General features: G+C 37.0%; 9 protein-coding genes across 9 annotated transcripts; 3 read left to right on the forward strand and 6 right to left on the reverse strand.

The window, feature by feature from the left end:
• Positions 1–4,085: 4,085 nt before the first annotated feature.
• MONOS_8679 (uncharacterized protein) lies at positions 4,086–8,717 on the reverse strand (the record flags this gene model as incomplete). Its single annotated transcript, XM_067879108.1, has 4 exons — positions 4,086–6,220; positions 6,298–6,317; positions 6,400–7,724; positions 7,818–8,717. 4 exons carry the CDS (start codon positions 8,715–8,717, stop codon positions 4,086–4,088), a joined length of 4,380 nt encoding a protein of 1,459 aa, XP_067723835.1.
• A 390-nt stretch (positions 8,718–9,107) lies between these two features.
• On the reverse strand, positions 9,108–10,448 carry MONOS_8680 (uncharacterized protein; the record flags this gene model as incomplete). Its single annotated transcript, XM_067879110.1, has 1 exon — positions 9,108–10,448. One exon carries the CDS (start codon positions 10,446–10,448, stop codon positions 9,108–9,110), a length of 1,341 nt encoding a protein of 446 aa, XP_067723836.1.
• Positions 10,449–10,625: 177 nt separating this feature from the next.
• On the reverse strand, positions 10,626–11,501 carry MONOS_8681 (uncharacterized protein; the record flags this gene model as incomplete). Its single annotated transcript, XM_067879111.1, has 2 exons — positions 10,626–11,077; positions 11,147–11,501. 2 exons carry the CDS (start codon positions 11,499–11,501, stop codon positions 10,626–10,628), a joined length of 807 nt encoding a protein of 268 aa, XP_067723837.1.
• A 681-nt stretch (positions 11,502–12,182) lies between these two features.
• Positions 12,183–12,869, reverse strand: MONOS_8682 (uncharacterized protein; the record flags this gene model as incomplete). The annotated part of the gene is made up of 1 exon (XM_067879112.1): positions 12,183–12,869. One exon carries the CDS (start codon positions 12,867–12,869, stop codon positions 12,183–12,185), a length of 687 nt encoding a protein of 228 aa, XP_067723838.1.
• Positions 12,870–13,220: 351 nt separating this feature from the next.
• MONOS_8683 (uncharacterized protein) lies at positions 13,221–13,454 on the reverse strand (the record flags this gene model as incomplete). The annotated part of the gene is made up of 1 exon (XM_067879113.1): positions 13,221–13,454. The coding sequence occupies one exon, from the start codon at positions 13,452–13,454 to the stop codon at positions 13,221–13,223; it is 234 nt and encodes a 77-aa protein (XP_067723839.1).
• Positions 13,455–15,375: 1,921 nt separating this feature from the next.
• On the forward strand, positions 15,376–16,236 carry MONOS_8684 (uncharacterized protein; the record flags this gene model as incomplete). Its single annotated transcript, XM_067879114.1, has 1 exon — positions 15,376–16,236. The coding sequence occupies one exon, from the start codon at positions 15,376–15,378 to the stop codon at positions 16,234–16,236; it is 861 nt and encodes a 286-aa protein (XP_067723840.1).
• Positions 16,237–16,381: 145 nt separating this feature from the next.
• On the forward strand, positions 16,382–17,374 carry MONOS_8685 (uncharacterized protein; the record flags this gene model as incomplete). Its single annotated transcript, XM_067879115.1, has 2 exons — positions 16,382–16,691; positions 17,016–17,374. 2 exons carry the CDS (start codon positions 16,382–16,384, stop codon positions 17,372–17,374), a joined length of 669 nt encoding a protein of 222 aa, XP_067723841.1.
• A 159-nt stretch (positions 17,375–17,533) lies between these two features.
• On the forward strand, positions 17,534–17,767 carry MONOS_8686 (uncharacterized protein; the record flags this gene model as incomplete). The annotated part of the gene is made up of 1 exon (XM_067879116.1): positions 17,534–17,767. The coding sequence occupies one exon, from the start codon at positions 17,534–17,536 to the stop codon at positions 17,765–17,767; it is 234 nt and encodes a 77-aa protein (XP_067723842.1).
• A 1,862-nt stretch (positions 17,768–19,629) lies between these two features.
• On the reverse strand, positions 19,630–19,995 carry MONOS_8687 (uncharacterized protein; the record flags this gene model as incomplete). The annotated part of the gene is made up of 1 exon (XM_067879117.1): positions 19,630–19,995. The coding sequence occupies one exon, from the start codon at positions 19,993–19,995 to the stop codon at positions 19,630–19,632; it is 366 nt and encodes a 121-aa protein (XP_067723843.1).
• Positions 19,996–21,810: the final 1,815 nt, after the last annotated feature.

The following is a 21,810-nucleotide window of genomic DNA, read 5'->3' on the forward strand; positions in this document are numbered from 1 at the left end:
AAATAGATATTGGATGTCAAAAATAATTATAATAATAATAATAATAATGAAATGTGAATATGAAAATAATTATAATAATAATTAAAATAATAAAAACAATAAATAAATAAACAAAGAGGAAAAAAAGTGAAAAGAAATGATGATGATGATATCGATGAGAGATAAAAAAAAGAAGAAAAATGAAACAAAAATTTCAAAAGCAAAGGATATAATACAAACGGTGATTCATGCACAGTTATTAAGAAAGCAATAGAATATCTCAGATTCTTATTCTTCCGCTTAAAGGCAGATTTTTTATCTTCATCTCCTTCTCCTTCTCCTTCTTCTTCTTCTTCTTCTTCTTCCTCTTTTTCCTCTTCTTCTTCTTCTTCTTCCTCTTCTTCCTCTTCTTCCTCTTCCTCTTCCTCTTTCAAATCTCGTCCTCTTCATCCTCCTCAAATTCCTTCTCGCCCCAAACCTCTCCAAATCCAACTGCCAAACAGCCAACATCTTCCTCTTTCTCCTCCAAAACCAAGTTATAATTCCCCTTCTGCCTCTTCTTCCTCTTCATCTTCTTCCTCTTCCTCATCATCATTATATCCTTCTCCTCTTCTTTCTTCATCAAAACACAAATTTTTATCGAAATCTCCATTCTCAAACTCAACTCTTCCTCCTCCACCTCCACCACTTCTTCTTCCCCTTCTTTCCCTTCTTCCCTTTCCCTTTCTCCTCTTTCCTCTGCCCGTGGTCTGTCCGTGAAGGCGCCGAAGGAACAAAATCACGCGGCGGAAGAGGAGGCGGGGGAGGAACGCAATTCACACCAGAAACAGGAGCAGCGGTGTTGTAGGAGAGGCGGAGAGTGCGAAGGGCAGTGGGAATTCGCTGGGTGTAGTTGCGGATGAGGAGAAGGAGAAGGAGAAGGAGAAGGAGAAGGAGAAAGAGGAGAGGAAGAGGAAAAGGAAAAGGAGATGAAATAGATAGAGAAGAGAAGAGTAGAAGAGAGAAGAGTTGATTGAGAAGAGAAATGGAATAATAGAAGATAATATTATAATAGAGAAGAGAAATCAACAAATAATTACAAAGAAAAGCGTTATGCATTGAAACTGATTTGAATAAACAAACTCGCACACACTTTGTTCTGAATTGACACAAATACAAAGAAATGGGAATCAAATAAAGAAAAGAGAGAGAAAGAAAAAAAAGATATATATATATATATAAAGAGAAAGAGAAATATGAAAGGAGAAAATAAATATGACACGGAAGAGTTAGAAAAAAATAAAGAAAGACAATTAATTTGACACAAACATGTTGCTGGTGCTATCTCGACAGCAGTCTTTGTTGACCAGCCGATACACTTTGCTCCATCCTTCATGGCTCGGCTGTCAGCTCTTTCAATTCTTTTGATAAACTTTATGCAACATTATGCAAATGCTGGAGGTGAAAGAAGAAGAAGAAGAAGAAGAGAGAAAAAAGAAAGAAATGCAAATATTTTGATGGAAAAGGAAGAAGAAAAGAAGAATTTTTCAGAAGTATTTGAAATGAATTGACAGAAGATAATTAAATTGGATGAAGTTATATCGACACAAGGAGAGGTAGAAGAAGGAGATAAAGAGAAAGAAAAAACAGAAAAAGATAAATATAAAGTTGAATATAAATAAAAAAGGGGATGAAGAAAATCAAAAAAATCAATGCGAATCGGTGTGATGCTAACAAGCTTTTCATTTGAACAAAGTTAAAACTATCACAAAAAATCAGAGCAACAATTAAATGAAAAAACAAAAAAATATAAAAGAGACTTAAATTATAATGAACTTTTAATTCAGATCAGATTGTTTTTAAGCATATTCATAATAAAGTATTTTAATTCATATTCATTGATAATAATTCTCTCATGTCGATAATATAGCGAACAACATGTTAAATATTTTTTTTGCTTCTTAAAACAATTGTTAAATTGAAAGGATAAAATTGTTAAGTGAGAATTGAAAATAATAAATATTTAAAATATGATAATTATGTATTTCGAAGAAAAAACATGTTGAACATAAACAATTACTTAGGTTTTATGATTTCAAAAAAAGATTAATAATATAAACGAGACACTGATAACAAAGCTTCAAAAACATTAAAAAATAAATAGGAAAATCTTGATGGAAATTTTTTTAGAATGAAATGACTTCCGTTAAAGTGCAAAATAGTAATTTAATAAATGAATATTTAATTAAGGTTTATTGATTGTGAATTGTGAGAAAATTTTTGTTTTGATAATTTTGAATTATTTGAAAGTGTTTTATCCTTTTCAAAGCATAATTTTGAAAAATTGATTGCTTTTATCTAAAAAAAAAAAAAAAAAAAAAAAAAAAAAAAAAAAGAAACTGTGCCGGGCACTGACTGACGAGAGCCCACCTTTTTCAAGGTGACGCAGATGTTTAATATCAGTAACAGATTATTGTTATCGAAGAGGTTCTAAAGATTAACGAGCAATTTTGACATTGAGAAAAATGTTATCGTGGTTTTTGATGAATTTTTTAATTTTTTGTCATTCATTTTTTTCTCTTAACAATGTGGAAACGACAAAAGTTAATTAGGATGTTTGGTACGATTCTAAGAAAAAACACAGAATGGTTGCTCATTATGTCAAAAATAGTACAAAAAATATTTTCATTCCGATAAAACGTCCAATGATAAAGTGTGGGTACACAATTGTGTCGGATGACTGGAGTGCATCACACAAATTGGACGAATTTGGTTTCGTTTATTTAATCGTCAATCATGCTGATGGAAACAAAAATGAAGATTGTGAAACAGCAAATCTAATAGAAGGAGTATATGTGTTCATTCGTTGCTTTTCGCATAAAAAAGAAGATCGTTGCTAGCACTTTGAAAACATTTTTTAACTTTTCATATTTATGAAATACTATGAACATTTAAATGATCAACAAAAATAACAATTATATTAAATATCAAGAATTCCAATATTTTGAAGAATAAGAAAAGTGAATAGGTGATCATTTTTGATATCAGATTTTTTCTGTCAAAATTTTCAGAAAGAAAATTTGCATTGCGAATGAATAAACGAACACCTAAAATCAATCTTCAATTTGTTGATAACATAATAATGAACTTTTCTCAAACATTGACTCATGAAAGAAATATGGCACATTATTTATTTGAATTAAAAATTTACAGTCAAAGGCGAACAACCTTTGAAATATCAACACCTCAAAAATAGTTATTACATCAAAAATTATTTCACATATGCTTCTAAATTCAATTATCTTTGTTCTTTGAAAAGGGTGATTGATAGAAATTTCAACTGGGGATTATGATAGATGGAAACAGAAAAAAAAATATAAATAAAAACATATTCTCAAAATGAAATGGTGGTTGGGGACTTAAAAAAAGAGATTTGAAATTCAAACAATTGAATTATAAAAATTCTGTTAAGGCACATGATTATATACAAACTAGATGAACAAGAAATTAAAAATAGAAACTATCAGATCAAAAAAAGAAAACCAATCTGAAAACAAAAAATGATGAAAATGAAGATAAATTTATTTTCTACACAAAATAAAACTATTTCAAACAAAAAAACTGTTGGAAAAAATGATAATTTTAATTATATTTATAACTGCACAAAGTTGTCGAAAACATAAAAGTCGAGGTTGTAATAAAAGAAACAAAATCACTGAAAATGAACAAATTCAGAGTGAGCATTTTCCCTTTTCCCGAACACTCACAAAATTCGAAAGTCACTTCTCATGATAATGCAAAGGGTCAGTCATTTTCCATGAATCAATTTTTCTTTTCCAAATTATTGAATGTTTATCTTTCTGAAAGAACTAACTCGATTTGGGTGTTTGTTTTTTAGATTATTTTGTCCAATGTTGAACAAGTCTAAGCTTTTTGTGGCTGTTCATTTTTCATGTTCCTTCCAATAATTCTCTTTCAAACACTTTCTTTTTGCAAACTTCTTTACCTTTCAGTTAATTTCAATTTCAACTTTATCTGCTCCATCTCTCTATTTCGCTTTCTTCATCTACCAATTGTTGATATATTCATTCATTATTCTCTTCCTTTTCTAGTTTTTTCCGTTGTTTTCATTCAAATTTCATATTTTCAAACTCACCTTCAGTTCCAATTTCCTTCAATTCTCTTTCGTTGCCTTCGCTCTCTTGCATCAGCCCCAACGCATCTGTCACTGTGAGCATCGCTGCTCCTGGAGGAAAGTTTTCACTCAGCTCTCTTTTCACATCTCCCAGTGACATGCGATGTTCACTTTCTGTCCGAGTGCATGCAATGATCAATCCACCCAGATTGCTCCCCTCTGTTTTCAAAAAGTCTGGTCTCTCTCCATTTACAATCTTCTGCCCTGCCACCACACCTTCATACTCCCCAAACGGGATCTCCAGCGTCACACACTCCCACAGCATCATCCCAATCGAGAACGAGACTGACTCCTTTGTTGCTCCCATCTTCTTGTTCATCAGCAACTCGGGCGCCTTCCACCTCAGGCACTCTTTTTTGTAATCATCCTCATCCTCAAAGGCTGATGAAGGCAGAGAGTCATCATCATCGTCGTCGCTTGCAGATGTCACAACAGTTGATGAAGAGATGGATGATGAATCTGAATCATCAGAAGAGAAGTCGGAGCGCATGACGATGCAGATGACCATGTGCTCGGAGAACAACACAATGTGAGGACTCAGATTGGAAAGTGACTGAAGCTTGTTTTCCATTTCATCAAAGGAGTGGAGGGCGAGATTGGCCACCCAGAACAGGATTTGGGCAGCCGAGACTTCCCTTTCTTGAAGAGGACCAATCGGCATTTCCTTTGTCTTATTCCTTCCATGCAACAACATAAATAGTGAATCCCTCAAATCCACAATCAGCTTCTCGTGAGGCGATGAACAGGCCATTGCATCCACCAGATTCGACATGGATGAGGTGGTTGGACACAAATCCTCCTCTCGAACAAAAGTGGAATCTGAATCAGTTGAACAAGTTGATGAAATGGATGGCGATGGCGTTCGCTTCCTTGTCTCTTCCTCTTCTTCCTCATCCTTCTCCAGTGCCCATTCAGGAATCTTGTCTGAGTCTTTCCCCAAAATGTATTCAGTTGATCCACTCTCAGATAGAAGATGCTCTGATGATTCTGAATGTTGCATTTTCGTGTCATACACCCTCTTCTTTATCCTCTCCTCATTCTTCTTCTCTGCCTCCTTCTCTGCTCTCCTCCACTGCTCTTCTGGCGACATATCCATCGTCACCATCTCAAATGCCTTCGGATCCTTTTTGATGTTATCATTCACAATCTCTCTCAGATCTTCTGCTTCATTCTTAACCTTCTTCCACCGAACAATAAATATAATAGATACAATAAGAACAATCAACAGAACAATAGCCATAATGATCACAATCAATGCCCATGATGATTTCCCTTCTTTTCCTCTTTCAGCAATCCTTTCATCTCCCTTCGATTCAACATCGCTCCTATTCTTCAGAATGAATGACTCAGTTGCCGAGGGAGAATGGCCATCCCCGAACAAGATGCACACCCTCACTTCCGCACTCGCCTCTGCTCCCCTCACCATCTCCAACCCAGTTGTGCCGTGCACTTCCTCTTCACTCACTAACCCAGACTCACTTATCTCGTGTGTCTCCATCTGCTCTACATCCCCCACAGACGAAACAACGTGAAACGACAGGTTGCATGGAAGAAAAAGTGTGCCCCAGAACACAACATCCAGCACCCCTTCCTTCTCCTCTGTCTCCACCTCTCGGAGTGTGGGGATGAACAATGGCGATGCTCGCTCCTCAACAATCCCCATCAAACTGCATCCATCATTCAGAATCCACATCGATAAATCATCTTTCACTCCGTCTCCTCCCTTCAAGCTCATCACATTCAATGTTCCAGAATCAGAACAAATAATGTTTCTTCTCACATATGAATATTTCTCAATTGATGGATTGTTATTCATTAACTCCCCTTTCTCAATATCCACAGATCCTCCACTCACACTCATTCCTCCCTTTAATGAGTTGCATATATTGGTATCTCTTTCAACTGCTTCACTCTTCGACAAGTCAACAATTGATCCATTCCATCTGCACACTTCACAAGAAATTTCATTCCTTTTCGTTTCTGAAAAAGGATTCCATCCAAACACACACAATTCCATCAATATCTTCTCAGCAAATGAAACTGCCACTTGGCTCCCCTTTGGTGACTCTTATGTGCACCAATTAAACGAACAGTTACACATATCAAAACAACTCATTAGATGACTTGAGCAAACAATGTCAGACCCACAAGTCGATCAGCTGATCTTTGTGAATGATGAAACCATAAATGAAAAAATGAGCGAAGAATAAAAGTTTCCAAGTGAGATCTGACTCTCTTTTTCTAACCCAATATTTGTTGTTTTGAGCTTAGAAATGCTCACTTCCTCACTCTTTCCACATTCAATCACAGAACTCTTGAATTCCACATCATCCACTCCCACATCATCAAATGTTGCCATTTCTGAATGCAATATGTTGAAAACTGGCTTCGAGAATTTCAAGTGGCCAACACTGCACTTTTCTGCCTCAAACAACCCTTCTTCAACAACAATCAGAGAAAAGTCAAAAAGGGTTTGTGAATTCTCCATTGATCCGCTCTCCGATAGGAATGTAACAGATTCGAGAATAAGAGATCCATTCAGCTGTTGCATAAAGCACGAGCAGACAACATTCGGCATTCCACTAAAAACAAATGAAAGCTTCTCAAATCGAACAGATTCCGAAGTATTCACAACTCCCTCACTCTCAAGCTCAATTTCTCTCACTTTTATCTCAGCATTCCTGTTTGCTTCCATCGACTTGATTGCAACCTTCTGAGCAGAGCACGAACCAGTTAATGCTGTTTCATTCCAGATATACAACTGAGAATAATCTGAAGGATTAATGTGACTCAGTCCAACATTCAACGATAAGCATGCTCCCTTCATTTCTCCACAATTCTTGCTTTCGCTTCTATTCCCTGCAATCGATGAAACAAATATGAATTCGCTCCTGAACACAAACACCCTCCTCAGCAGATCCTCTTCATCCCCATAATTGTCTGCTGTGCAACCACATATTGCCAGCTCCCTCACAAACGGCTCCCCAAAATTTATCAGGAACTGTGATTCACTTATCTGCGAGTCAAGATCTGTGCACTTCACAAACACATTTCTCCCCTTCGATGTAACATTCTCCTTGAATGTGATGTTCGATAGCACAAATGTTAACGCCTTCTGTGAGACATTTTGCGATTTCAAAAACAATCCTCCGCCTCTCCCAATATTCGAACAGAAACACTCTGTCACATTTGTGTGATTCACTTCCAATCTCCCCCTATCATCGAGAAGGAAAAACACTCCTCCTCCTTCATTCGAGCTTATCGATCCACAATTGTTTATCGACGAATTCTCCATTTTCAATCGCGCTTCTTTTGAAATATCAAAACAAATCAATGAGGGGTTGTTTGACACATTGTGCTTCACATTCACAAATGTGCGTTGCTCAAACAGAATATTCCACACTTCTTCTGAATTATCATTCTTCCTTTCAGAAATCACACTTTCGCTCATCACAATTGCACTTTTCCTGCTCAATGAAATATCTTCAAATGTCACACTGTTCATGGTTGTCACACAATCAGCTGATATGCTCATTATCTCATGCATCGTTGAGAATCCAGCTATTTCTGTCTATTCAATCGAAACAATTCCTTTCAATGCACCGATCAACACAAATAACACCTCACTTTCATCATTGCCAATTGTGCGAATCGAACATCATACAACACTCGTTTTGACTAAATCTGATCCTGTCTGGATAAGGATGTTTGCTCCGTTGTCAAAGGCACTGGGAATCTGAATCCCCAATTCACTGAATTGAACAACCCCTTTGCCCTCAACAACAGCATCTCCATCCCCTTCAAGTGCTTGAGCAAATTGGATTTTGTCTGACTCCCCATTTGTTCCTTCCAGCTTCATCCCACTCATCTCAATCACACTCTTCACATCACAAATCCCCTGAACTGCAATTGATTCAATCCCTAAGTTACCCCCTCGCTTCACCCCATAATCCACAGAAGCGCATGGATATTCCAACATCCCACACACTACTACATTATTTCCTTCCCGCGCAACATTCACACTCGACCCAATCTCTTTCCAATAATAGATCAATGGAATTGCATATTTCATGTTTTCTCCATTATACACTATCTGCGAGTCCACTGTCAGCATCTCCAACCTGTTTTTCATAAATGGTAGTGTTTCGTTCTTGATGCTCTTAATAAGCGATGGAGATGAAATAAACAAATCCATTCCAAACATCGTATTGTTTGGCTTGTCAGAAGAACAAGTTGGAGAGGAAATCACAAAATCTGTCTCATCCGATTCGCTCAACAAATTCGACTTTATTCCTCCTCCATATCCAACACTTCTCTCTTCATATCGTGCTCTGCAACAATAAAACGAACACATATCTATCAACAGATTCGTTTTCGAAGATGCTTCATAAAAGAGTGCTCCCCCTCCGATCTCTTCTTCCTCTCCAACAACAGAACATCCTTCAAATGTGCAGTCAAATATTTCCACTTTATAATCTCCATTTTCATCCTCATTGTTTGAAACACTTATACATCCTCCACTTCCCTTTGAACGAGTGATCGATGAAAATGTGCATCCTGACATCTCTTCAATAATTCTATTGTGGCTCTCGACAACACTCCTATCAACAAATGTGATTTCGAAAAAATTACAGTTTGTCATTTTCAACGAAGGTTTTGAATTAACACTTCACTCAACAATGGAAAACGATGTATCTCCTTTTTTCATATTTTTTGTTGATAACTCACTCAGTTCTACAGCCCATCCAACAGCTTTCGCAAAAACTGATAAAATAGAATCAGTACTTCCTTTAATCCCACATTTATTCAGTGTGAGCTTCCCTGAATGGCACTCAAATACACTTTCATGAAAGGTCAGCGATTTCTTCAAAGAAAATATAGTATCAGTCACAGACACAATGACTGAGCTTTTTGTCAATCCAATTTGAGCTCCCTCTTTCTGATCAGAAACATCTCATTTCATCTCATTCTCTTTGAATGCAATGCTCCATTGATTTGAAGCCAACCCTAGTTCCTCCACAAAGGCAAATGGCTCAAGAAGAGCAACATCCTTTTTCTTCCCTTCAAAGTGGAGCGACACTGCCTTCAAAATGGATGAATACGGAAACTCCTCAAATCCGCACTTCGAGAAATCATGGCTCAATGATCCTCCTCCAACAAAGTCCGACCCTGAAAAGTTATCCAACAGATACACAACCAGCGGGATGGCAAATGCCTCGTTTAGCGTTGATCTCTCAAATCCATTTAATTTTGAAAAATCGTTCAAATCAACTTCAAATACAATCGAGCTTCTGCTAATCGCTCTTGAAAGATCATTTGCATTGATGAAGATTTCTTTCCCCTCTTTAGCATCCCAAGCGGAAAATGAAACATCCTTCAAAGTGAATGAGCTTGTCCCATCAGCCAAATTAAGATAAATCCCTCCTCCATATCCACACTCTCCATCTGCTGTTTGTATTGCCTTGCAGCTCTCAAGTTGAAATAAACCCCTTTCCTCGCTGGAAAATATTGCCCTTGCTGAGTCAGCATCTGTCATATTTCCCACGGTGAATGATGATCCTTCTTTCATCTCAACCCACAATCCTCCTCCATTTCCTCCGTTGCTCTCACACCAAGACATCGTCCCTCCAACTATTTCCAGTGAGCAATCTCTCCAAAGTGTGCATTCCATCGCCCCTCCATCTCCCCCATCTCCTTTGAATCCTCTCATCGTATTGTTCGACAATTTCATTGACTTTCCTGAATTTGTGGAAATCATTTTAACTGATCCTGTTGATAATGATTCTGTTTGTGAATATGCTTTCACTGAAAGCGTTGAATCTTGAATCGTAAAAGATGCTCCATTCTCCGCTTCAAACAAAACACTCTTTGTTGTCGAGCTTATATCTTCAATGATCATGGAAGTGAATGTGCCAGCAGCATTGTTTCCGTCAAGGCGAATCAATGGTTGACTCCCAAAAACCGGATACATTACATTGAACGATGAAACAGATACCTCACCTGTTGTTGCAGATAAAAATACATAAGATAACGCTGATCGAGAGTTTTGAAACGTCAGTGAGCAGCTCTCAACCGAAAATAATTGTGAGGAAGAACTGAAGAATGCTTCATGATTTGGTAGAATAGAAGGGACAGAGAAAGTGAGTGATTTCAAAATAGCATTTGTTCTGACTGCTATCATGCTTTCTCCGCTTCCATCACATTCATCAATCACCTTCCATCCACTGTTTCCATCTTTCACCCTGATTGTGTGCTTCAATGAGTCAAATGTCAACTCATTTTTCACTTCAATCATCCCATCGATAACACTCTTCTATTCATCTTCTTGCCTCGTCAAACAATGCTTCAGAGTCTGACACGGAATTTCAGCGTATCCACAATAAGAATTGTCAGAAGCATCAAAATTGCTCACAACAATCTCTTCTGGCAAATGAATCAGATAAACGCATAGCGGAATTGGAGCTGATTCATTTCAATTGTTGAATCCTTGCATCTTGCTCTTTGTATCAAATGAGGGTGTTAACGAGGCAATTTTCCCACTTGTTGCTGTTGACTCCAGATCGATCGAATCAACTAAAATTTCGCTCCTTAATTTAACCCTGTTCCCTTTAAATGCTGATGAAATAAGAAAGTCTGCACTTGCATCTTTCAATTTCAGTCCGATTCCTCCTCCTCTTCCTTGAGTGGCTGAGGCATAACAGTTCTTCACAATGCCTCCTTTCACATTCAATGAACTCCAACTTCCCATTTCAACCATCAAGCCTCCTCCAAACTCAGAGGCTTCACTCCCACAACCATCAACAGTGCACCCTTCAAGTGATATTGAATATGTCCCTTCGCTTGCACTTATCAATGATGGCCCTGCTGATGTCCTCGCATTGTTGCTGAACACACAGCCATCCAGAGGCAATGAAACAGACGATTCTTGTGGCAGAGAAAACACATTTGTGGTGCTGAATGTTTGTCCTCATCTCACACCCTTCATCTTCAAACTTCCCCCTTCCATCTTCACAAGCGAGTTCTGAATGCTCCTCTCTTTTGAATGAGCTGCATCCATCGAAATGTTCATTCTCTTCACACCCATCGATCCACTTCCTTTCACCTCAAACAGTCTGCATTGTCTATTGTTTTCAAATGATGAGCTGTCAATCACAGACAGATCATTCACGACCAACTCCTTTATTCCAACATAAAACAGACTCAATCCATTTCCCTCAGATTTAGCAATGGCTGAGCCAGATGGAGAAACTCCATTCACAGTGATCGTTTTCTCCCCAATGTCAACTCCTTTTTTTTCCACAACTGTTCCACTCAACACCTTCATTTCCTCCACAAACTCCACAATCATTTAAAAAACGTTATGGCTGATTGTAAGGCATGCGCAACTTTCATTCAATCCACAGCTGAAAGTGCCTTTTGCGTTTGTCTGATTTTGAGTTGAAGCAACAAATCTGCATTTCCCTCAATTGTTATGAAGATATTTTCTTTTATCACCATTTGCAAAATATCTAATCCCTTCTGTTCTTGTTGAATAACAATAAACAATCTGAAAGAATGTGGAATAGTCATCCACATAAAAGTCATAACCATATGGAGAAGTATTATAATGAAAAAAGGAAAACCACAAAAGATTTCCACTGTATCCATCCGTTCTGATACTTACACCTCCTCCATGTTAATCTGAATGGCATCCTTGAAAAAGGCAGTTACGTGCGACAATTTTATTTAAATTGTACCAAAACGCCAATCTTTCACCATCAGAACTCGTTGAATGATGCGCACTGCAATTTTGGAAATAACAATTGAATACACAATCTTTTGTTTTGTTTGTTTTTGAACTCAAAATTATCAATCCACCACCATCATTTCCAGACCAATTGTCTTTGAACAAACAGTTTTCAACAAGTAATTGAATTGATATACCAGAAATTTCTGTTCCAGCTCCTCCGCAATTTGTTGATGAAGCACAAGAGCACTCTTCAAATGTGGAATGCTTCACAGTGCATTCTGCAATGTTCAAAGCGAATATTCATCCTCCTCTTGTTGAAGTTGCATTAGATTTCGCAAATGATGAATTCTCAACAGTCAGCGTCGCACTCGAATTGTCATGAACGTACGGTGCCCCACAGCTTGAAGCATTGCATTCATTCCATTCAGCATTCTTATATGTTTGTGTCTCGGTGGTTTCATTTCGCACAGTGTTTTTCATCTTCCGATCCGCTCTTTCATTCTGAACAAATGTGCAATTGTTACAGGAAAAGAAAACAGATCCTTCTGTTCCACTTGCAATCCCGCCTTCCAGCACATTCATCGATTTTTCAACATCACAATCATCCATTCTGCTCCTCTTCATCATCCTCTCTTTTCCAGTTTGTATTTCCTCTGTTTTACTAAATTTCTTTGTGATATTCGCAAATTTGCAGTTTTTTATCTCTTCAAAACTTCCTGCACCCTCTCTCAGAATGCTGCCTCCACTCCCACAAAGCACAACATCATCAAACTCACTGTTTCTCACAAACAACGAAGACAAACCTCCTCTTTCCATCTTCACCACACTCCCCATCATTCCACATTCCTCACCATTCCCAACACCCAAAGTTGTGTTTATCAGCCAGCATGTTCCTCCATTCCTCACAAAATGACCATTCCACTCGTTCTTTCTCACAAACACACTCCCATCAACCAGCAGTGATGATCCTGCTCTTATTTCAATCATCTCACAATTATCTAGCTTTTAAGCAGCATCACTTTCAATTCAATTGACGAATTGTGCATTTCGCAGAATAACCTAACAACACTTCCTTTCCAAAAAATACCACTCTTTTCCATTCCACGAACATGGAAATAATCATATTCAGGCAAATGGGTGCTATTCCGGTACATAAGAATTAGCTTTTTTTATGATAAAGATATTTATCATAATTTTTAATTTATTCACACAAAATATCTGAGTAAGGAAATAATTCTATGTCGAAATAGAAATATTTCAAAAAAATAAAAAAATTGTATTGGGAAATGAAATTTTTCATATAAATATGAATAAAATTGTTGAAGACGTAATGTAAAATTATTCTGAAAGGCAATTTTCAGTCGAACTTTCTCCATCTCCTTCTCCAAATGGATCCAAATAATCTTCTTCTTCAATTTCAGGAAGAGTATCATCGGCATCTGTGATTTCTTCTTCATCCATTTCTTCAATAATTTCATTTTCCTCTTCAATTAATTCATCAGGTTCATAATGAATCAACTCTTTCATCACATCTTCAAACACAAGCTTCAATGAACTTTTACCAAAAAACATTGCAATCCGATCGGTGAGATATTTTATTCTCATTCCGGACTGAGGAAAAGATGACCATAAATGCTTCCATAACCCTTCAATTGTGTTTGTGCAAGCCTTATTCTCTCTTTATTGAAGAATTCCCGCTTGTGGCAGACTGTTTCGTGTGAACAACCAAACATTCTTAAACATTGATAAGTTTTCCATTCGTCAACAAATATCTTTGTGCCAATCAAAATGCAGAACATTTTTTCTATCAAGAAAACCTCCATTCAAATTCTTCTCTCCATATTGAGAGATGTCACTTAATGGAACATGTCACTTTCGTGATCAAAAATTTTCGTTACTCCTCGACCACCTACAGCTTCTGGAATTGCACTTTCTGCTTTCCAAGCAGTACTAAGCAGTGCACTAACAATATCCTCAAGCAATATGATTACGCAGTCCTCTGCTTCTCCCTCAATTGTTTCGCAACCTTCACACTCCACTGGACAAAGCCAGGAAAGAAGAGAGACCTCTAAAACTGACATATAAAGTGATAGACAAGTAACTGTAACAATGGATGATTTTTTTTTATCAGTGAAAACGCTGAACCAACAATTTCTCTTTTAAAAGAAAAATTAATAAGATTTGATATCGACGAAATATCATCATTCTGTAATAAGCTCGATTTCAACCCTGTTAACGGTCACAGTCCTCCATCAGCTGTTAAAACAAAATATTGGTATTGAGATGCATTTGATAAAGCGGGAAAACAAGTTGAGAGATATCTGTTTCCAGCTTTTAAAGCTATTTTGTTATCGATTCATAATATCAAGAGGAAAGCCGACACTGCTGAGGAAGTTGCAAAAGATACCTTGATGCTTATTACACAAGCAATGCAGGAAGCAAGGAAGACGAGAATTCAAGGAAGATATTGATTTTCAGCCACAAGAAAGATGGAGGCCGAGGCTACTGGTGGATTACTTACGAAGAGGCAGCAAGATATATTGGAGGAGACAAGACTGAAATTGAGACAAATTCAAAGAGCTGCATTTGATAGAAAATTGTAAAGAAAAACAGATGATTATCACAGAGCAACCGATCGAGCGGAGCTGTCAAGAAGTTTCAGCGGAAGGCAGTTTTTTTCGGAGGTAGCCCCGGACGTCAGGAAGTCAGTACCGCTTCAGAAGCTCCCAGAGAAGAGCAGGGGAAATCTGGAAGAAGGGTGCTTCAAGATGTTCCGATGGAGGCAGGAAATATTTGTGGAGACCCAAGGGAGGATTGGAGGCAGGACAGTTTAGTTTTTGGAGGAATGGGATAAGATCAAAGGAGGAAGCCTTAAAAGACTGGGTGCACACGCTTCATGGACAAAAAGAAGAGCAAAGGAAGCACTGAGGAAGAAATAATGTAAGGACGGAGCAACGCAAATGAGCATGGAACAGCGATCGGCTTTTTGAAACGTGTTAAAAGAGCAACTGGAGACAAACATCGTTTGCGCAATATCTCCAGAACAGTTCATTCTTCGGAGCAATGTCTTTCTCATCAAAATGAAGTCAGGCATCTGGCACAAAAACCTGAATTACAGTTATCTGAATGCTTCAATGAAAAAGTCTCATTTCAAATGCGAAAACGAACGGATGGTGGAGCGGTTGATAGAAAAGAGGGAATTTGTGATAGCATTGGATCTTTCCCAGGCGAATCACTTAATACCTGTGTCCGAAGACCTGAAGTCGTTTCTATGTTTTCGGTTCGAAGAACAAGACTATGTTTACGAAGGAATGCCCTTCGGGTTAACAGATGCCCCTCGGTTTTTCACAAAGATAATGAGGAAAGTGACAGCGGTGATAAAGGTGAGATGGGAAGTCAGAGCGGTTTCTCAATTGGATTATCTTATTCTGTTGCGCCAAGACTGCATCTTGCTGAAGAAAATTCCAGAAGTTTTTTTGTTTTTTTAAAGACTATGATTACTCATCAACAAAGAGAAATGTCAGCTGAAACAAACACAGAAGTTTTTGTTCTTGGGGTTCCTTTGAAACACAGAAGAATTAACAGTTCAATTGAGCGAGGAAAGGCGTTCTTCATTTCAAGAGCTGCTGAGACGTTGGGAGAAGTTATGTATAAGAGCCAAACAGATTCGTGTGAAAGACTGGGCGTCAGCTATTGGGAAGCTAAACACAACTCGTTTTGTCATTCCAGACGCATCCCTCCATCGCGTAGCTATGCATCACTTGCTCCAAAAGAGTGTCAGAACAGTCGGATGGAACGGGATGATGAGGATGAATGCATCAGTCCTCAAGGAGATCAGAGAATGGAGGAGGATATTGAGGCAGACCAAGAATCGGGAATTAGCTTTGGTTTTCATTCCTCAAGCTGTTCTGACTACAGATGCAGCGGAACAAGCATGGGGTGCGACATTCAGAATCAACAACAATTTTTTGGATTGGCTTGCCAGTTTTCTTTAATATGTCCACAACCAGTCGTCCAACTTCAGAGAACAACTAGCTGTTTTGCTAGCTCTGCACCATTTTGCCTAGACTATCCAGAACAACAAAAAAACTCGTCTATTGCTTCGGTCGGACAACAGCTCAGTAGTCTACAACGTGAATCGTTGGAATGCGGGGAAGAATCTTCGGCCAGTGCTACGCAAGATATGGAAATGGACGGAGGAAAGGAATCTGACAATAAAAGCACAACATCTCCCAGGCATAAAGAACGTCAGAGCAGATGCACTGTCCCGCCTGGAAAGAGCAGGGGACAACGAGATCAGAAACGACACATTCAACGAGATACTTGCTCAGTGGAAAGTGAGACCGACTCTTGACGTGTTAACATCACGGAACAATCACAAGATCGAAAGATGGTGTGGAGAAGGCAGTCCAATTGTGGAAGATGGATTGACAGTTCCTTGGAGCAACGAGTGTGTTCTAGCTCATCCACCAATACAAAAAATTCCAATAGTTATTCGAATGGATCAGATGGAGAAAGCTCGAGTGATTATACTTCTGCCGAGCTGGAAGGGTCAGAATTGGGACATCCTTCTTCGAACGAGCAATTATTGCAGCTTGGAATTGAACTACAACTCTAAGATTCTTCGGGAGGGTCCATGGATGAAGAAGACGGGAGCCTGCCTTCCTCCAGGGAAGATGAAAGCAATCCTGCTGAATCCATCGAGAAGAGAGGTGAAGCCTGGTGGCTGCACGTGCTTTATTAAAGAGGAGTTTCCGTGGAGCTCGCGAACGAGAACAAGGCTGGCATTGCATCGTCAACGTGGGAGGGGTATTTATTCTTTTTCGCGCACTTTTCAGACCAGTGGAAGAAGCGTGCCCATGGGCATATTCCAGACAACTTACCTGACTGGATCGTCAAATGCGCGGATGTATTTTTTTACAGCGAAGAATAGAGGATTCAAGGTTTCAGTTATACAGATGGTGAGAGATGCAGTGTCATTTTATTCAGTTCAAGCTTTCAATACACCATTGGGAGATATTGCTTTCATCAGAATCCTATTCCGAGCATTCCGAAGAAACGATACATAAAGAAAGAAGATGACTCCAGAGATTCGGAATCCGAATGTTTTGTAAAAATACTTTGCCGAGTTAGTCCCGAACAACTATTTGTCTTTCAAGGAACGAACAACGAAGGATATTACGCTGAAAATGCTCTTATCTGTTTGTTGTTTCACAAAACTGGAGCGTGTAAACATGGAGAACTCTCGGTTTGAAGATGAAGGTGTGTATTTGGATATAGCGTTGAAGACATCACATACACGAACAAACATTGCAGTTCCATTTCTTCCGGATATACCATTTATTTGCCCAGCATCAGCAACACGTGATCTGTGGACTGATGTTCAACAAAAGCAGAAGTCCAAAAAACTATTGCTCAACACCACATCGTTCCAACCTCTATCAGCATCGGGAATCCGCAAGCTGGCCAAGGAGGCAATGAAGGCAGCATGAGTCACACAGAAATATACTCCTTTCTCACTTAAAGCAGCGACCTTGTCGGCTCTGACGATGGCTTGGATTCCAATGTCTCAAATAACCTAGTTTGCCAGACTATCTCCAAGGACAAATTCACTTGTTAAACATTTTTTCAAGGGCAATCATGCATCCTCAATGGCTACAGTGATTGTTGGTCCAATTAACGAACAGAAGAGTGACAGATCAGATGAAGAAGAAAGCCAGACAAGCAACGAGGAGGATGATAGATTTAGAGACCAGATCAATGAGAGGACAAGTTCAGACGAAGATAGCATTAGTGAATCAATCGACGCTTCTGAGGAGGAGGCTGTGGAAATGATTGAGATGAAAGAAGAAAAAATGAAGAGGACAAGAGGAATAAATATGTAATTCCATATGAGAAATGAAGGAATCCATTTCACAGCGAAAACTGGACAGTGCTGCCCAAAAGAGAAAGGAAGACTGGGAGACGAAAGATGAAGTAGCATGATATACACAAGGTCACAAGCCAAGAAAGCAGCTATTATTTATGATTTAAGATTCTCAAGAAAATGTGAAGATGGCAAAACATCAACTTCCAACTTATAGCTGTTCTCTCAATATGAAGAAAAGAATTCGTATTTCTGTTTTCTTTCTAAATATAGATATGATTCAGAATTATTGATATCAGTGTGTCTTTGGTTTTGTCTGGTATTATCATCATAAATCAATCACCTGCTCTTCCACCTTCCAACCTTTCGACTCCTCCAAAACTCCAAATCAATTTCTTCTTTTTTCCTTTATGGTATTTCCTTCTTCTCCAGACTGCTTCGTCTGTCTCCACAATCTTCCCCTCTCCTCCGATTTGATGATCGTTTCTGCTTCAAATTCGCATGCATCTTCACCACATTTCACTATTCCTACATGGTATTGTTTTTCTATTCACAGATAACAAAATTGCAACTGTTGTAATTGGTATTTTTTAACCAGAGTTATAGTTGCATAAGCAGAGAAACTCAAAGGGGTTTGTTCATATTTCCGAATACTGTTTCTTCATGAACAGAACTCTTGAATTCTCTGCATCTTGTGCTAATCCAATATCTGCATCCTTTTTCAATTCTTCAAGTTTTTTCTATTTTGTGAATTCTGCACACTGGTGCAAGTCCATCTCGCAGTACTGTGAAATACCAATTCCACGCTTTCTCTTCGTCATCATACGTACGATTCATCAATGAAATTGTTCTATCTTTCAAGATCAAATTAGGTTCAGCCACTAAAAAATGTTGATCATTCACTTTAATTGAGAAAAATTATTTGATCACAAAATTTTCTGAGAAAATTTATTAACTAGTTTTTACACAAATTTAACTACTTTTAATAGTGAAATTTATACCTCTGTGACATGACAAGAGAAAATTGAAAAAATGACAAAATGACTGACAAGATATTTATGATTTGTCATAAAAAGTTATTGATAACGATTTCATTATTCTTAATTACAATAATAATTTATTTGAAAATCCACATGAAATAATTCTTATAATTTTGAAAAAATCAATTTTTTTCTTATGTGATCAAGTTCCCAATATTTATTTTATTTGACACGAAATGTCAGTTGAGGAATATTTTTGTCACACATTGTCATTGACAGTCACTGACCGTCGCTGACAAAAGAGAAAAAACGACAAAATATAACACATGCTATCAACAAATCTTTTCCATAGTGCTTTGAAAAGTCTTTAGAAGTTTTAGCAATATTTTATTTTATATTAATTTTAAAAAAAAAAATTTTTTTTTTTTTTTGTGACAGACGACGTTTCAAGTAATTTGTCAGGTCACAGAGGTATAAGTGTAATTATTCATCATTTATTTGTTTAGAGATTTTTGAATGGTTTTTAAATGGCTCGGTATAATACACTTTTGCCGAATATTAAGTATACAAATATATTTTTTTTTTAATTGTCAAAGTTTGTATTTCAAATTTTGTGGAACTTTTGTTTTATTTGAGAATAAAACCATTGTGATTGTTAACAGGCATGGCAATTTATAAAATTAATTTAAATTCTCAATGTCTCTGCAAAATTTGAATTCATTTTGGCACATGTTCACTTAGCCGTACAAGCCAAAAATGATTTTTACAACTTTGTTATGTATTATTAATTGTTGTTATGCATTAATAAAATGTGAACAATTGCAGGTTTTTGTTATTGACATTTTCAAAGTGAATGAAAAAATCATAAAAAAATAAAAATACTTTAAAATGATCAAAAATGTTATGATTCAGAATATTCACTAGCATCCGCTCCATCTCCTGGATCGTCATAATTTTCTTCATGAATTTCAACTGCTTCCTGTTTAATTTGGGGAACATCTGCTTCATCGTCTCCTTCTCCATCATCATAGTCATGGGCAAATGCAGCTTCAGTAGGTTTGTTATTTGTAACATTCCTCACATATTCTGTGAATAGCATTTCTTTTTCTCGATAAAGCAAAAATGAAGCAATAAAATCATCAATAAACTTTTCTTTGATTCCACTTGGAGACAATGATCTTCTGAAATGAGACCAACAACCTTCTATCAAATTAGTGCATACTCCTGTTTCTGTGTTTTTGAATTCGTATTTATGGCAAACTGTCATATGTTTGTAACCTAATTCATTCAAATACTTATTCTCACCCCACTCATCACTGAAAATCGTTGGTAATTTCTGAATGCTGGCTTCAATGATGGGTTTCGGAGCATCCTTTTTTCTATTTGAAACGCTGTCAATAAAACATTCCACAACTTCATCAATTTCTTTTCTTTCTTCAAATCCAAAAAGCCAAATATGTCACTTCTTTTTCCTTTTGTGGAACTTTCTTTTTCTCAGAATTGCCTCATCTATTTCCACAACAAATCCTTCTCCTCCAAGAATAAACCTCACACTCGACATTCGAATTCCAATTGATGCTCTTGCAACAGAATACCAATTAACGACTGTATTTCGACCAACTCCAGTCAAATATGAGCATTGATCAATTCGAATTTTTAACCAGAAATGCATATGAATAAGAAAAATTGAGTTGATTTTGATATGACTTCGATAAAAAGATGTCTCCTTCAAACATGAAATGAATTTGTTACACGCTGAACATCTCCATGATCGATTTGTTTCATCAACTGTTGTTAGTTTCATATATCTTCTATAAGATAGGCATTTTTTCGTTTCATTGAAGTTGATTGTTTGAATGAACCACTCCCAACTCTTTTCTAAATCTTGAAAAAGCTTGTTATAATCAGTTACATCTGATTTCTTATCAGGAACAAGAGACATGGGTGAAAAAAGTATTAATAAACAATTAATTATTTTTGTTATAAATACTCATATTAACAAATTTTCCATATTTTGTGCACAAATAAAAAGTTTTAATAATAGTATTTTTAATCTTTTCAAAAAAATTTTCAATTTTTATATACGATTTTTCAATATTAATTAGAATTTATAATTGCTTGTAATAATATTTTTTATTGTTTCGAAATAAAATATTTCAGAACTGTCATGAAAAATTGAGTGTGCACTGGTTTTCATTTATTATTCATTTGTGAATTAAATATAAAAAGCAAAATCAATTTTTTTCATCAAATACAACAAAAATGATTCGATCTGGAATATATTCAGGGTGAATTATAAACACGAATATTTTTTTGAAAACCCGAATAAAAAATTTCATTTGATGTGTTGAGTATTGATTTCGTTTTTTTTCAATAATATAAAAAATAGACATTATCAACAAGCTTTTATTTCACAATTTTTTTGAGTTTTTTTTTCATTTTTATTTTCATCAGAAGTATCTTCATTCAAAATATTCATTGTGTTGAGTTTTCCCTTTTTCAATTTTTCATCTTAAGATAAAGCCTTTTCAGTTTCTTCATTATCTTTTTCTTCATTATATGACTCTTTTCTTTCATCCTTATCTCTTTAACATTCAATTAGAATTTCTTAGTCTGTGATTAATTTTCCAAAATAATCAAACCTTTTTGTTCTTTTCTTCAAAGTCACGGAAGGTTCTTTTGGCAGCTTGGCTAATACTTCGTGCCACTGATGTGACAGTACTCCGCTCTTCGCAAATGAAGATTTGATTGTTGAAGGCAACAAAGAAGTTTGCAAAGCTAGTGGAAGCACATCAGCTAGTGCTTTTAATAGCAAAATAACAGAAGAAGAAGACGGTTCTTCATAATTAGCATTTATTGTCTTTTTTGAAAACAGCAAATACTCTTCGATCCAACGGCTGTGCGATGTGAGTGGTGTGGGGCACGAAGGTGAAGACATTTCTTGAAGAACCAGCAAACTTCTTCCATAAGTTAGTCTGCGCTCTCGAAGAATAAGAATCAAGAAGGAGAAGGTAACGTTCTTCACTCTTCTTCGATGTTTCTCCTCTTTGCGTGATTCCTGGGGGCAAAACTTCTTCGACGT

Source organism: Monocercomonoides exilis (assembly GCF_001643675.1).
Source record: "Monocercomonoides exilis strain PA203 chromosome Unknown scaffold35-1074681, whole genome shotgun sequence".
Classification (NCBI taxonomy): domain Eukaryota; phylum Preaxostyla; order Oxymonadida; family Polymastigidae; genus Monocercomonoides; species Monocercomonoides exilis.